The sequence below is a fragment of the Rhinolophus sinicus genome, linkage group LG15 (assembly GCF_036562045.2).
Source record: "Rhinolophus sinicus isolate RSC01 linkage group LG15, ASM3656204v1, whole genome shotgun sequence".
NCBI classification, from domain to species: Eukaryota; Metazoa; Chordata; class Mammalia; order Chiroptera; family Rhinolophidae; genus Rhinolophus; species Rhinolophus sinicus.
Window position 1 is genome coordinate 39,259,073 of NC_133764.1, and position 14,751 is coordinate 39,273,823.

Consider the following 14,751-nt stretch of genomic DNA (forward strand, 5'->3'; position numbering starts at 1 on the left):
GTGTTCTGGGTGTGGTGGTGTCTCGGGGGCCCCCAACTGCTGGGGTTCACAGGCTCTGTCCCAGCAGCTGGGGGCCCCGTCAAACTCTGTCTCGGTGGCATGGATCCACCCTCCCCTCCCCGCTGCAGGTCAAGCATCTGCTCCCTCCAGCGCCCATCGGCACCATGGGCCAGAGGGCAAGGCTTCCCAGGAGGGGCCTGCCTGCCACTGGCCAGCCCTGCTGGCTCCCCGGTCCCCAAGGACCCCAGCCACCCAACAGTTCCACTGTGCTCCTTCCCCTCCCCCATCACGGAACCGCCCAGAAGCATGGGCAAGCCTTCCCTACACCAGGGCCTGCCACACGTTGACCTAACAAACCCTCCCAGACCTCCTCCGATAGGCGCTGTCGAGCACACACTGTTGTCAGTATGATTTTATTTCCTTTGCAGTGGAATCCACAAGAGACAGAAGCCCTGCTGGGGCCATGGCCAGCAGGGCTCATGGTGACCAGTCCGGGCCTGGGCCTGACCAGCGGGTGATCACATTTACAAAACAAAAGCAAATAGAGAACGAATCGCTTGCTATGAACATCAGCCCTCTTTTGGTCATGGTGGAAATTTCATGAAACTTTCCCTTAAACAACAACAAAAACCTGTCCCCTTTAAGCGCAAAATGCTGGAGAGAAGATGGCCCTGTGATTTGAGCTCCCTTTGAACTTGAAATGTTACCTTCTTACTTAGAAATTCAGCTGGGCCAGGTGCCTGCAGACTGCACCCCTGCTCCCTGGAGGCCCAGGGACCCAGGCGCCTCCCTCTCCTGGTCTCTCAAGCAGTGACCCAGGAAACCAGCCCCAGCTGAGGAGGTTATCATGGCTGAGGGGTGAGCCCTCAGGTACACCACACACACCATCTCTCTGCTGAAGAGCCTTACAGCCCACGTACACCCAGACATGTCTCATGGGGTTGCGAGGTTATGGTTCATGGTTGATTTTTCTTTGTGCAGGAGTGTGTGGCATGGGATGAACTTTACAGAAGAGGCACAGAGTTCCCCGCCATGGCCGGTGGATGCATGGAAGAGAGCAGGTTCACTGACTCCCAAACCAGGGAGAGCTTTCATGTCCCAAGCAGGACAGAAGTCAAGGTTGCAATAGGCCAAGGTCAGTGGTCTGTTCCCTGAGTGGCAGTGAGGTCCCTGGGACCTGGTAAACCTCCTGGTGACCGCTTTCACATGGACAGTCCCCTCAGCTGTCCTGTGAAGGGGGCTGGGTGGGAGTCACCATTCTCATTTGCAGGTGAGGAAACTGAGGCTCAGGGAGGGAGAAGGCCAGGTACCCCGGAAGGGTCAGAGGCAGGACAGGAACCAGGCTCCTGATCCCTAGGTGTCTTCCGGAAACGCAGCACCGCTCGCTCCTGTCGGGGGAGCACTGTTCTTCAGCTTCACAACTTTGGGGGACAAGAGCTGCTTGGTTTGGGGACAGTCTCTTATGAGCCCAGGACAGAATACGTTCACTCCAGCAAGGGACGGCCTTGCTGTCTGGATAAGAAACGCGGGGCTCACGGGGGAGTGCCCAGCCTCGGGCTGGACTTGTGGGCTCCCTCCCTTCCCTGGGCTGCGGCAGAGCTCAGACCAGTCCTGGCCCACCTCTGGCTCAGGCCGCACACCTGCACGTGTGGGTTCTCCTGGGGGAGCTTCTCCTTCCTGGGTCAGGGGGTTCTGCAAAGGCCTCTGCTGGGCAGACAACCCGGAAGAGGCTTCTTTCCCTTGGCCTGGGGAACCCAGGTGGCCCCGACACTCCAGCCTCCCTGCAAGGCACAGCCTCGAGCAGGCTCCTTCCCATCACCCTGGGGGCTGCCTCCCTTCAACTTATTTCTACCAAACAACCGACAAGAGAGCCGAGGGACCTCACAGAAACCAAGGGGAGAAGTACAGAGGCCCCCTGCCCCCCAACCCCCGCTGTGGTACACAGTCTTCGCCCCATTTCCTAGGTCCACCTGTCAAAGGTTGGAGCTGGGCGACCTCTGCCAGGCACTGCCACTTAGCCCAGGGGAAGCCCACATTTCAGGACGGCATCTTTGTCCTGTCCAGCTGCCTGCCCCCCAACAGCGCTTCAGGCAGGGCTCTTCCGGAAAACTCAAACACTTGGTCCTGGCTTCAAAAACCTCTATCCTGAGACTTGGCCAGTTGGGACGACACGGTTGCCTGCTGACGGCCAGACCGAGGCTGCCAGTGGACCGGCCTCTTCTGGACTGACGGCCGTCCTCCTGCAGAGGTGGCTGGGTCCCGCCATACCCTCCCCCCTCCCACTGGCTCAGGGAGTCAAATTCCCATGACTTGTGAGTTCCAAATCCTCCTGGCTGGGCCTTGAATTAGAACCTTCTGGAATAGCACACTGTTCTCCTCTGCACCTGGGGTGAGGACTTCAGACTCCCTGTTCCCAACACAACCACCTGGTGTGTCCCCCACCCTCCCAGACCCAGCTTCCTCCTGTTGTCATCGCCCCTTCCCTGGGAGCCAACCCTCCCCGGCCAGCGAGTCCCCGCCATGCCACATCCTCCGTGCCAGCACGTGCACAGCAAAGGTGCCCCCTCTTCCCAGAGGCCCAACAACGTTGTGTAATGTCGGTCCACACATGAGCGGCGGGGAAACTTTTAAGTATGCGTGCACACGCACACCAGCCAATAACGTTAAGTGTCATTTTAAAAAATGGGTTAAATAAGCAGCATTGCGGAGGACGGCGGGCGGGCTGATTACCCCGCATGTGCAGGTTCTGGTGGAGGGAAGGCTAGAAGTGTAATGACTGAATTATCACCCTAATGTCTTTTGCTGACTGGGAATAATCCTGGGGCAACAGCTGCCTCGGGGTTTTTGGCTGGTTTCCTCTAATTGCATCCAGATTACGGGAGGGGCCTTCTCCATCTCTTGGAGCTAGAGCTGCGAGCAGCTGTCCTGGGAGCCCACAGGGGTGTGAGGCGGGAGCACTGAGGGCAGGGACTTGGGGGGCGGTGGGAGCCAGGAGAGTCAGAAGAAATGCTTTGCACCAGGACCCTCCAAATGAGAGGCTCCTTGGACAGCCCCCCAGTAGCCCAAAAGCAGAAGGCTTCGCTGAACAATGCACGACACTCTCCTGCTGGAGTGAGGGGAGGGGCACTTTCTCCCCCTTAGGCGTCCCCTGCCTCTCCAGGGGACGTTGTGCAGCTGGATAAGATGTGTTCCCAAATACTCTCACTAGGACGAGGACCTCCTGGTAGTGAGACTGGACCCACCGCCCAGCTCTCCACTCCCCCCATAACTCCCAGCCCTGAGTCCCCCTGGAAAGGCGTTTGTCCATTTCCGCTTCAGTACCTGTGCCTTGGCTCGCCTGCGGGAGGGATGCAAGAGACGCAGAGCAGAGTCCCATCTGACCTCCACACAGGTGAACAGCCTGCTGGGACGTGGCAGCTAGTTGGCCCCAGACAGGAGCAAGCTCAACCCAGGCGGGAAGAACTGCCCAGTCTAAACCACTGACCTTCAGGCTCCTGCACGAGACAAGTGCATGTAGTTTGAGGCCACCAAGTTTTGGGGTTGTTATGCAGCATTACTGTGGCAATGGGTGACTGATACCCCTGTGCATGGGGGTGTGGTTTCTAGAGGGTCCACGTGATACCCGGTTAACTTCAGCAGGTTCCACAATGGACCAGGAGCCAACACAGAAAGGCAGTGCTCTTTTCCCAGAAGCAAAGTAGATGAAAGGTCTATCCCCATCCAGCCGGGACACCTGCTGCTGGACTGCAACAGTCAGCACTCCAAGACCTGGGCACTGATGGGGCTCCAGGATGGTCTCCCCAAAAGGCTCTTGGACAGAGGGACCGGGAACTTGGAAGTGCGGGTCTCAGCTTGCCGGCTGAAGACCTGGGCTGATGGAGCCAAGAGAAGCTGAGAAGGGGCCGGCTGCTGCTGACTCCCTTTCCTGTTGATAAATATCTTTTTAGCTGTTTAAGGTAGATGGCGCCATCCTGTAGCCTTCAGCCTCTGTCCAGTGAGAAAAGCTGAGTAGGAAGAAGGTCTCAGTCGGGGCTGTGTCTCCATGACTCTCAGCCCTTCAAGGATTTTTCTCCCCAGGATGCGCTGGGGGATTCAAACCTCCTAGCTCCTACCAGTCCAGGCAGTGGCATTCTGTGCAAATAGCTGGCTGGGAGCTCCCCACACCATCTGCCCATCTCTAAATCCCAGATGCAACTGGTATAAGATCTTTTGGAGGCAGGAGAGGGTGTTGGGAAGACCTGGTTCCCACTCACAACAGCCATGAATGTTGGCTACTTCACTGTGGTCACCTTTGCGTCCAACCACCTAGACACTGAGTTAGAGAAGCCCCAGATCACAGCAGACTGCGGGGCCCCATGGGAAAGTGGGAGGAGGCTTTCTAGCTACTTTCAGGGGCTTTGTCTTGGTTGGTCAGTTAATACACTATCGCTTCCCTCGGATAGTGTAGATTCTCTTCAGAGGGTTTTGTGGCCACATGTATGCACATACACACACACACACACACACACACACACACCTCGACCCATCCAGCCCCCAACTGGTTGCTGTATTTGGTGGGGTTGACCTTAAACAACGCCAAAAAAACCTCAGGTAGAAATTCCCCGACTAAGGAAGAGGGGTCCAGCTCATGGCTCAGGTTCAGGGGCAGGCAGTCTCCTTCACATACCAGGAGCATAAAGTGTTTAAATGGACAGCATGAAAGTCCCCAGCATCTCAAACCCCACGCTGCTCTTACACCTTTCTATCCTAAAATCAGCGGGGTATTTTTTCCTTGTTTTTAGCAGATGTCTTCATATTAGTGTTGCAGCTGAGGCTAAAGAAGCTGTGGGAAGTCTGTTTGGCTCGCTCAGAGAGTAAGGCCTGATGAAGAGGAGTGTCCAGCTTGCAATGATGTCTCTGGGTCTGGATGGAACCCCCTTCTCTTCTGTATCCCCTGGTGCTGGTGGGTGAGCTAGACTTCTTTTTCCTGACCCTGCTTTCCCCATTGCCTGGGAATACCCTGAGATTGCTAAGGAAGCTGGAGGTATTCCTGGGTCCTATTGACATGCATCACAGGAAGGCAGCACAGAAGCCAACCCACCTGTGTCTCCAGGTGGAGGGGCTATGTATCCTGGTCCCACTGTTTTGGGAGCTGACTTTTCTCTGGGCCGCTGTCAGGACTTACTTCTCTCACTTCCAGACTCTGCTTTTGTTGTTAATATGGAACAGTTCCCTTCATTTCGCCCAAAGGCATTTTCCTTATGACTCTACCATCCCCTGTCCCCTCCGTGCCCATCCCCACCCCCTCCCACATGCCTGGGACCTCTGGTAAGGTCCCCTCAACCCTCGTCCAACACAGGGAGCCCACCCAACCTATCTGCGGAAACCAAAGCCTTCCCGAGGCATCTTTGGGCCCTTCTTGCATTCTCTGGGGGGCTTGGGCGAGCGCGTTTCCACCGTGCCCCCATAGGGACAGCTCTCTGAGCCCGGGTGGTGGCCTGTACACTCCACAGCGGGTATGTAACCGCTATCCCACATGCCCGTCCCACACAGCTTGCACAGGTCATGAAGGCTGCAGGGGATCCGGGGCAAGAGGCGGAACTGGTACAGCAAACTCCTTGCCTGCAGAGAGAGGACAGGCAGTGAGGAGGGGCAGGGGACAGCGGGTGGCCACAGAGCACCTGTGGGCTGACCATGTGCCAGGCTCAGGGCAGGGGCTCTGCCTGCAGAATCCCATTCAATGCCAGCATGGCAGGACCCCTGGTGCAATTGCAGTGACAGGACCCATGGGAACGGTTTTTGGAATGGTTGTCACATGTGGCTCGAGACAAAAGGCTCCTCAAACAGCCCACATGTGCAGGGCAAACAGGGCAGCCAAGAGCGGAGCGGGGCCCCCACTGTTTCCCATGACCCCTTGCTCAGCCCCACTACGATGCCCTAGTGTTCCGCTCTGCCCCACCGCTCACCATGCAGCCCTGCAGGATGTTTCCACACTCCTGTGTGGGACCGGGTCCGCTTCAAGCCCTTCTCCTTCCCGCCTGGCCGCTGACCCCGGGACCCCTCTGCATTGCCCCCAGAAGACCACTAGAGAGCTTTAAGAAGCAGGGGTCTGGGAAGTGGGGGAGCAGCAAAGCTCACGGTTCCCCTTTATTCCACTAACCTTGGGTGAGAAGCAGCCACCCTCCCCGCAAAACCTCCTGGGTTTTCCTCGTTCTGGGCTGTGAGTGAGGTGCCCGAAGATGGGGAACCTATCAATCCGGTGGTCATTTGTTCACTCCGCGCAGTGAGGGGGGCTCTCGTGTCAGGGCCTGACAGTGATGGGCCCTGAGGAGCAGGGCAGCCAAGCCCCAGCGGTGGCCAGAGGCGCTAACCACTGGACCTTGGGGCAGAGCTCCCCAGCTCTGCATGTGGGGGCGGGGCCTGAGTGGAGGTGGGGTTCTGTAAGTGAAGGGGTGGGGCCTGCGTGAGGGGCGGGGCTCTGTAAGTGTGGGGGCAGGCGCTCACCTTCCTGAGAACCAGCTCCCCATTCATGTGCATGGCCAAGTTCCCAAAGTGCAGGAGCATCTGGTCCGTGGCCAGCTGCTGCTCAATGACGTCGTCCCCGTAGATGGCCACAATGGCCACACAGATGAAAAGGTGGAAGTAATCCGTCTGGGGGTGTGGAGAGTGGGGTTCAGACAAGGCCTCTCACCCAGCCCCAGGCCCTGCCTCCGGTGGAGGCTGAGTGCAGAGCTGCGGGTGGGGCTGGGCAAGCCACGCTACCTCTTTCATCCTGTTTCTACCTGCAAATGAGCCAATGTCAGGGCCTGTGATAGTCGGTGCCACAGGCTGCCATGACGCCCAAGGGGTGATGCTGGCTCTAGCCTCCCTCAGGCTGCTCCTGCTCTTTGGGGAGCCCTTTGGTACTCTCTGACATGGGGGCAAAGGACACACGTCCCCTGGAGGCTGGCCCGTGCTCATTCTGAAGCCTCCTTGGTAACAGTCCTGAGACAGTGAGTGCAAAAGGCTGGGTCAGAACACACCCCAGTGGCTCGAGGAACACACCAGCGAGAAAACCTGGCAGCCACCCACCAGTCAGCACCCTCCTGCCTCCAGGCTGAACGTCCTAACTCCTGCCCCAGAGAGGACTCAGATTTATCGCTAAGAAAGTGGGGAGGAGATGCTAAGAGAGCGAGCGCGGCAGCCTCCCAACGGTCCCCACGGAGCAGCAACGCCCGGCCTGCAGCAGGAAGCCGGCACTTGGTCTTGACCTTGGAGCATCCTGCTCCCTGTTCTGTCCGGATGCACTGAGGGCACATGGCCTTTGATTCACATGCACTTCCGGGAGCAGAGGAAGGACACGGAGCACCAGGAAGCCCAGGTTTAGTCTCCCGACGTCGACCACCCAGCCAGGCGGAACTGCGTTTCTAAACAGGGCCGGGCGGGGCCCACAACACAGGCGGAGGTTATGGCAGCAACGCCCCACATGCCCTGGAGAGAACACCCCCCAGACTGCGGGCCCCGCACTGCAGCCCTTCCTCCGAACTAATCCGGAATGGTCTTGTTTGGGTTCTGCAGCTATCTGAACTCTGGCTGGGGGGGAAGGCAGCAGAAGGGTTCCAGGAAGGTGGGTGCACTCAGAGGAGCATAGGGAAGAAAAGGGCGCACAGCCTATATCGGGCTGGACAGGGGTACAGGACTAATTTCAGTTCCCGGGCATCGCCCAGGGCCGTCCAGCCACTGTGGGCAAACTGGAAGTAAATGGATAGACTACAGCCTTTCTGACTCAGGGGTCACTTTCAAAGTCAAAGGCAACACCTGGTAGCGATCCTTTCTGCAGAGCTCACTCCTGCTGAATTAGCATACCCCCACCACCATTATCCTACCCCCCAAAACTCCCCTGCTAATACTTTGATCAAGGGGAGGGGCCAAATGTGGCTAAATATAGTCCGAAGTCTGAAAATGATGCAAACTTGATTTGTGGACTTGGAGAAAAATGGAAGCCAAGAGATGGTCAAACTGGCCTCCACCCCGGGATTCTCACCAGATCACAGTGATGAAATCACCGTGAGAAATGGCCGCATCTGCTGGGTGATGCTCAGGGTTCATGGATAACATTAGCCTAAACATGATGTAATGAGGGTGGCATTTTGCTGCTGGAAAAACATGCAATGGGGCCTTGCAAAGCAGACACGGTTGAAAAACAATGTGAGCCAGAGTTTTGGACCATCCGTGCCAGTACTTGTTCTGATTAGTGCAGACTTTTCACTCTGAACGTACAGTGTCGAGCTGGCTAATCCAGGCAGGCAAGGAAGCCAAACCTGAGGCGGGAAGAGCGTGGGAGGCGCTGAGGATGGAGGTGGCACCGGCACTACCTATCTTCAGACTCACTTCTATCAGATGTCACCCAGCTGTGACATTAGAAAGGTGGGAGAATGCTGATGCAAATTTCTGCAGGCTCCTGTCTACCCGTGAGGTTTGTATCATCCAAGTAGCCACAGTGAGAATGGGTCTTGCAGAAAGGGTCATGGCCACCTCCTGGATGCATCAACCCTATTTTTTGAAAGGCTGATGGATTCAAAGAGACTTGTCTCTTCTTTGACATTGCCAGCTTGTCACTAATTTGGGTGTTGAAGCCATGTGACAGAGCCAGTACTGCACTCTCAGGAGACGCTGATAATGGTGGATGGCAACTGGCAGCCGACATCACTGGGAAGGAACGCAGGCTGGTCCTGGGCTCTCCGGCCCCTTCCCTGAGCTGTCCCGAGGGGAGAAGGTGGGTGGGCACCGGCGTGCTGGGCTGCAGTGGGCCTGCCTGGCCTCGGAAATGTCTTTCATGCTGATTGGTTGTGACAAGAGCGAGCTCAGCCCCAGAACGTGGTAATGAGCGCAGTCAGTGGGCAATTTGCATCGATTTCACCTCCTCGGGAGGCGCGTTGCAGGTCTGACGCCAGCCAGCCACGCGGGACTGCAGGCAGTCGCAATGTGAGGGGCTGATGTGGGGCTTGTGGGGCTCGGGGATTTTGGAGGAGGGGGACCCCAGAGGGAGAGCATGGTTACGTTGGCACCCTGCCGTCCTCGAAGGTGACTCTCTCGGGGAACGTGGTCCTCCCCTCGGCGCCCGCCCTGGCTCACCTGGTAGTGGGCCCAGCAGGCCTCCCAGATGCGCAGGGCCTCGGCTTCAGGGAACTCGCGCTTGAAGCACAGGAGCAGCCAGCGGTGGCAGAAAAGCATCTGCAGGCCATCCTCGCCCAGTGAAACCAGGTGCTGGTAGAAGCGCTGGTGTGTCAGCCGCAGAAGCTCGCGTAGGTACAGCTGCGGTAAGGCACAGAGAGTCAGCCCCCAGCCCCAGGCCGCTCTGCCCACCTGGCCCCGGACGCCCGCTCACCCTGGGGCCGGTCCCTCTGTGCCCGTGTCAGCACCTGCGTACTTTACTCTGCCCCTGACTCACACCTCTTTGCCACATTCCAGACTGTTCCAGAGGCGTGGTGTGGCCCAGTGCAGTGGAGCATAGGACCCTGCTGTGGACGGAGAGGCTAATGGCGGCTCCCTGCTGGGAAGGCTCCATCGGCCTTGGTGGCTGCGTGGGGGCAGTTGCTGATGCCCCCTATTTCCTGAGAACTCTGGGTTCAACCACCCTCCTCCACTGAGATCACAGAGATCCATCATTTTCTGGAGCTGCTCCAAGTAGAGAGGGGGCAGTTCTGAAACCCAGGACACTCAATTCTTGCACGTAAGGTCACTACCCAGTGACGTGGGACAAGCTCGAGGCTATTTCTGGCTGCTGACTTCACCAGCGCCACTGGAAAATCAATCTCCAGCAGCTAATGAGTCACGGGGCTGTGTGGGGCTGGGGCACGTCAGGGGCACGTGGCGTCAGACCCCGTAATTGCCTCCCCAGGTACCGTGGAAACCTGACGTCACACGGCTGTGGAGAGTGGGCTTGGCTGGGATCACACGCTCTCAAGATCACAGCCCGGTGATCTTGGGGTGGGGGCTCGATGAGTCACAGGCCCCTTCCCACACAAGTGGCCCTTTGTTCCTGCAAGAACGGGGCTCATGGGCCCCTCGTAGGAACTGTTTCTGGGGATTCTTCCCCACCTACCAGTTTCTCCACCCTGTGGCCACAGCAGGGTCAAGTCCACACATGTGGCCGCTCCCCTGTCTCACAGATGCCCCCCAACCCCCCAGGTGTCCCCTACCTTCCAATCCATACCTCCCGGCTCCCTTTCCTCAAATCCTCTGCTGTGTTCTGCTCTCCCATCCAGAGAACTCAATGGTCCCCTAACGGTTACTCTAAAGGACGTGCTGCTTGCCCCCAGCCCCCAACATTCGGTGCTGCCTGGTCTGTGTAGGTTAGGGAAGGCCATAAAGGGAGGGGTGCTGGCAGGGCACTGCAGAAAAGGCCTGCTGTCCTTGGGGGGGGTGACAACTGCCCAGTGAGCCTCAGGGTGGCTTCAGGAGCCCCTTCCCACTAAGGAGCCCTGGCTGTGTGAAACCCCTGCAGGGAGCAGCCCGGATGCACCTGAGGACCCGTTTTACAAAGCTCAGGGCCAGGTGTGGTAGGGCCCTCTTTCCTTAACCCTCCAGGGAGCCCGGGCTGGGATGCCACGTGCAGGAGCTGAAAGGCCCCCAGGGAGGGCCCCCGTCCCGCACAGCCCAGAGTGTGGGGTGGGCATGGTGGCACGCGTCCTAGGACCTGGGAGCAGCATGTGGCCCTCTTGGGAGAGCTGGCCCTTCCCCAGAGGCCCAGGGATAAGCCCCTATACCTCGCTGGCTTTCCTGCTGCCTCATGACCCACAGCAGCCACATCACGCGTGGCCACCGGCACCTCTCTCACAGCTGTCCACCACACACGTCCCCGAGCCTCACCAGCTGCTTCTCCATGTCTTCGTCGCGAGGAGAGCTAACAAAGATGGTGTTGTGCATCAGACCCACAAAGCACCAGAAGGTGTCTGATTCGTCTAGGACCTCGGCCAGGATGGGGGCAACCAGGTCCGACATGCCCTGTGAGTAGCCGATGGCCGGGTTGTACACAGCGTAGTTCAGCAGGATTCTCCTGGTGACACAGCACAGAGAGCAGGGCGGCCAGTGAGGGTGCCCACGACATAGCCTACCTCTGCTGTCTTCTTGGTGGCATGTCGCCTGGGCCAGCAGAACCCCAGGCTGGAAACCAAGGGCTGCCTGGACCCTCCGTCCTCTGCCTCAGTCTGAGGAAGGAGGGCAGCTCTGGGACTGTCTCTTAAGCCGTGGAAAGGTAATGGCCTGCAATTAGCCACTCACCAGGCCTAGGCCTGAGTGCAGGGGGAAGGAGGAATGTGGGTCTGATTTTCTTAATGGTCGACTGCCTGTGACAAAGGGTGGGCTGGCAGGCACATTTTTATGGGCTGCTAATTTTGTGCAATTATTTGCCAGGCGGCAGCAGAATGTCAAAGATGCCAGCCCTGGCTCTGTGGCTCTGTGTGCCTTCATCACCCGGAGGACCACCCATTGGGAGACACTGGGGAGGCTCAGCTACCATTCAAGTGAACCAAGCAAGGACAGGCTTGGTGGATGCCCAGGGGACAGGGCCTTCCCTGGCTGATCGAAGTTGGCTCAAATAACTAATGGTCCTCTGCTTCTGGGGTGGCTATATGAACCCAGAAGAAAGACCCCCGGCCCCGCAGGCGCTGCTGCTGCTCATCCACTTCCCAGAGGGCATGTGGCCCCAGGGACATGGCGGGTACCTCATGCTCTCCACGTTCGGGTTGCCTTCGCCTCGGAAGAACTGGTTGCTCCTGTCTGTCCGAACCACGTCCTTGTCCACGGTGAACTGCACTGCACGCCAGAATGCCCTGTGCTCCTCAGGGCTCATGGACAGCCTGACACAGAGCAGGGCGCCCGCTGGCACACGCACACGCACGCGCTCCGTCCCTCCCGACCTCTGACCCTGGATGGGAACTGGGGGTGCTGCTGCCCCTGGCAGACCCTCCAGCTCCCCACTGACTTGGGGGTAGGTGTATCCAAGGGGTTCCACAATGTGAACTTGGCCTCATGGGAGGAGACCTGAGTGCCGCCCCCAGGCCGGCCAGGCCCAGACGGACCTCAGCTGTTGGGCTCCCGGTGGGACCCTGGAGACCCGGCCGCCACCCCAGCGCCCACTTAAGTCTGTAGAAAAAGAATTCTAAAACCTTGACATGTGAGCTAAAGAGCACCTGGGGTAATGACTGCACTTATCCAGCCCTATCACTCACAGTCTGCAGAGACCCATTCTCCAAAGAGACAATGAGTCACGGACCGTATTATCAATGCTGAATTGCACCTCAAATTGCCTTTTCGAATGACATTTCCCTCCTGGTCCGGACAGCTACCTTTTCTGCTGGATCTCGGCGTATTCCTTACGCTTCTGCACCCGTAGTGCCTCCCTCTCCTCCGACGTGGACTCGTGGCTGTAATAACGCAGCAGGAAAGGCCAGACCTCCCCCCGGATTGACACATCAATGCCGCCGAAGAAAATGGCCTGGAGGAAGCGGCAGAAGTTGGGGAGGGGCCAACACAGGGCTGCTCAAAGCACCCCCAGATCCCCGGAGATTGGTGTTTTGGTAGCTTGGCTGCCCCTTCTGACAACTGATGCCTCGATTGAGTGGCTGCAATTTGCACATGTTTGGGAGGGGAAAGTGCTGGCCCCCCATTCCCATACAGGACACAGCCGGGCTCATTTCAATGTCAATACCCCCCCCCCGGGGTGGCGCTCAGATGGACGTGTCTTTCTCACGTCACGGCCTAATCCCCGGTTTGGGAAGTGCAGCGTTCCACTGCGAGCTCTTCTATACAGACTGCGTGGGACCCCCAAACCCGAGGCAGCGGCTTTGATTGCTCGGTGGGCCGTGCTCACACAGTTCCTTGCACGAGGGGACCGACACCCCCGGGGGTGGCCCGACCTGGCCTGGCTCCGGCCCCCGGGCACCGGGCCTCACCTTGCGTAGTTTATACTCCTCTTCCACCTGGCCCAGCTCGTTGAGGTGCCCGAGCCAGGCGGAGACGTCCAGCCTCCGGTGCACGCTCTCCTCCGGGTGTGTCTCCGAGGAGGGCAGTTTGGGCCGTCGGATGGAGAACTGCATACATGTCTTTTCGTCAGTGACCTGCTGGACCGGAGGGAGGCGGGAAGATGAGCGTCCAGCACGTCTTTTGACGCGAGCGAGGCTCTTCAGGGATGTGAACGCCCTTCCTTCTCTCTTCTGAAAGGAGGGGGCGCCTCTCCCCTGCCCATAAACCCCTAAATGGCAACTGTAATTAGGCACAATTAAAACAAAAATACCTTCGTCTTCACGGCAGTTCCCCCACTGCGGGGCTCCCTGGCCCACTCCCACCGACCGGCCGGTGGCCCCCTCCCCGCCCCCCCCCCCCCGCCCCCAACCCCCCCTCCGACCCCGGCCACAAAACAGAATTAATGCCTCGTTCGGCCCTACTTCCCTCTGCCTCTGCCGGGAGGGCCTGCAGTAAATTACATGTGATTGGCCACATACAAAGGGATTGCTGTTCTGGGAGCGGGGAGCCAGCCTGTCAGGTTGTCTCCACGGGCAGTCACGAATCCAGGGCAAAACTGCAGCTGACATTTAATTCAAAAATCAAAGGTTGTTCCATGTGGGGGGAGAAAAGCCATGCTACCGTAATAAGGGAAGCCAGCAGGAGGCTCGGCGGGAAGGAAGGGAATTTTAAAGTCGGCCCCATTTCTAATAAGCACATACAGTATCTTAAACCAATAATTAAAGAGCTCTCATTACATTTGTATGTAGATTGAGCAAAATATGGCAGGAAGCCTTGTCAAAACATGATTTTTTCAAGTGCAGAGCACTGACTTTACAAGAAGTCCTGGGCACATGTTTCAAGCCCAAAGTTGCTGCCCTATCAGCCACTAGCGACCACGGTCACACCCCACGAGGCCTGGGCCCAGGGGGAGACAGACGTGCCCAGAAGTCCTGGACCCCCATGGAGGAGGGGGGAGGGGCTCAGCACCAGGTGTCTCCAGGGTGGGACCTCCCCGCACCCTGGGCAGCGCCCACCATCCTCTGGGCTACCTGGTCTTTGAGGTGCGTCTCGGCACAGTATTTCCACTGCTGAAACACATCTGCCAGCTTGTCCAGGCCGCCATGATGGAAGTGGAAAACCTTGTACTGGCTCTCCCGGCTGGCCACGACCAGCTGGCCGCTGGTACAGGCCTCATCGCTGGGCCGCGATTGGAGGGGGAGAGAAAAGGGAGGCGTGCGTAAACACGGGGTTTTATTTCCAAGTATAATCAGAGGCCACTCAGATCGACCTCAGAGGCAGGAAACAGGAAGCCCCTGTGGAGTTTGGCTGCTGGTGGGAGGGGGACCGAATTATGCCCCAACAGAAGCCATCACCCTTTTTGCTGAAGAAGGCAAAACAGCTTTTTCCTGGGGAGGCTGAGAAGCAGGACTGTCCACACTCTGCGCTCCTGGGGCGACCTGCCACAGCGGCCTTCTGTCCCCAGCCCTGCCTGCCAGGCCTTACAGCTTCTTCTCCGAGGGACAGTGGGGCGTGCATGCCGTTAGTGGAATCAGAATTTGAACCTGGGGAGGCGGCCCTCAGAGAACCTCCTCCATCAGGTGTGGGTGGCACTCTGGGAAAATCCTCCAGTGAGGTCGTTGACCATCCATAAGGCCATCAGCCCGACCGTGGCTGCCCTTCCATAAAAGGCTGGAATGTGGCTCTGGGTCTGGGAACCCCCTCTGGTGACACGCCTGCTGCTTCGAAGCACAGGTCTTTGGTTGGTGTCATCTTGAGGCTGGGCCA

At 58.2% G+C, this 14,751-nt stretch overlaps 1 protein-coding gene across 3 annotated transcripts in view; it reads right to left on the minus strand.

The window, feature by feature from the left end:
- Positions 1 to 397: 397 nt before the first annotated feature.
- Positions 398 to 14,751, minus strand: part of TBC1D16 (TBC1 domain family member 16) — a 69,442-nt gene continuing 55,088 nt past the window's right edge. For 2 of the 3 annotated variants that reach the window (XM_019735620.2, XM_019735621.2), the window contains exons 5-12: positions 14,016 to 14,163; positions 12,915 to 13,082; positions 12,309 to 12,457; positions 11,685 to 11,819; positions 10,831 to 11,017; positions 9,094 to 9,273; positions 6,484 to 6,630; positions 398 to 5,601 (exon numbers count right to left, since the gene is read on the minus strand). In XM_019735620.2, the coding sequence (XP_019591179.2) occupies positions 5,353 to 5,601; positions 6,484 to 6,630; positions 9,094 to 9,273; positions 10,831 to 11,017; positions 11,685 to 11,819; positions 12,309 to 12,457; positions 12,915 to 13,082; positions 14,016 to 14,163 (1,363 nt within the window). In that variant the 3' untranslated portion in view covers positions 398 to 5,352. The remainder of the gene's footprint in view (positions 5,602 to 6,483; positions 6,631 to 9,093; positions 9,274 to 10,830; positions 11,018 to 11,684; positions 11,820 to 12,308; positions 12,458 to 12,914; positions 13,083 to 14,015; positions 14,164 to 14,751) is intronic. The other variant, XM_019735622.2, reaches the window with a different exon arrangement.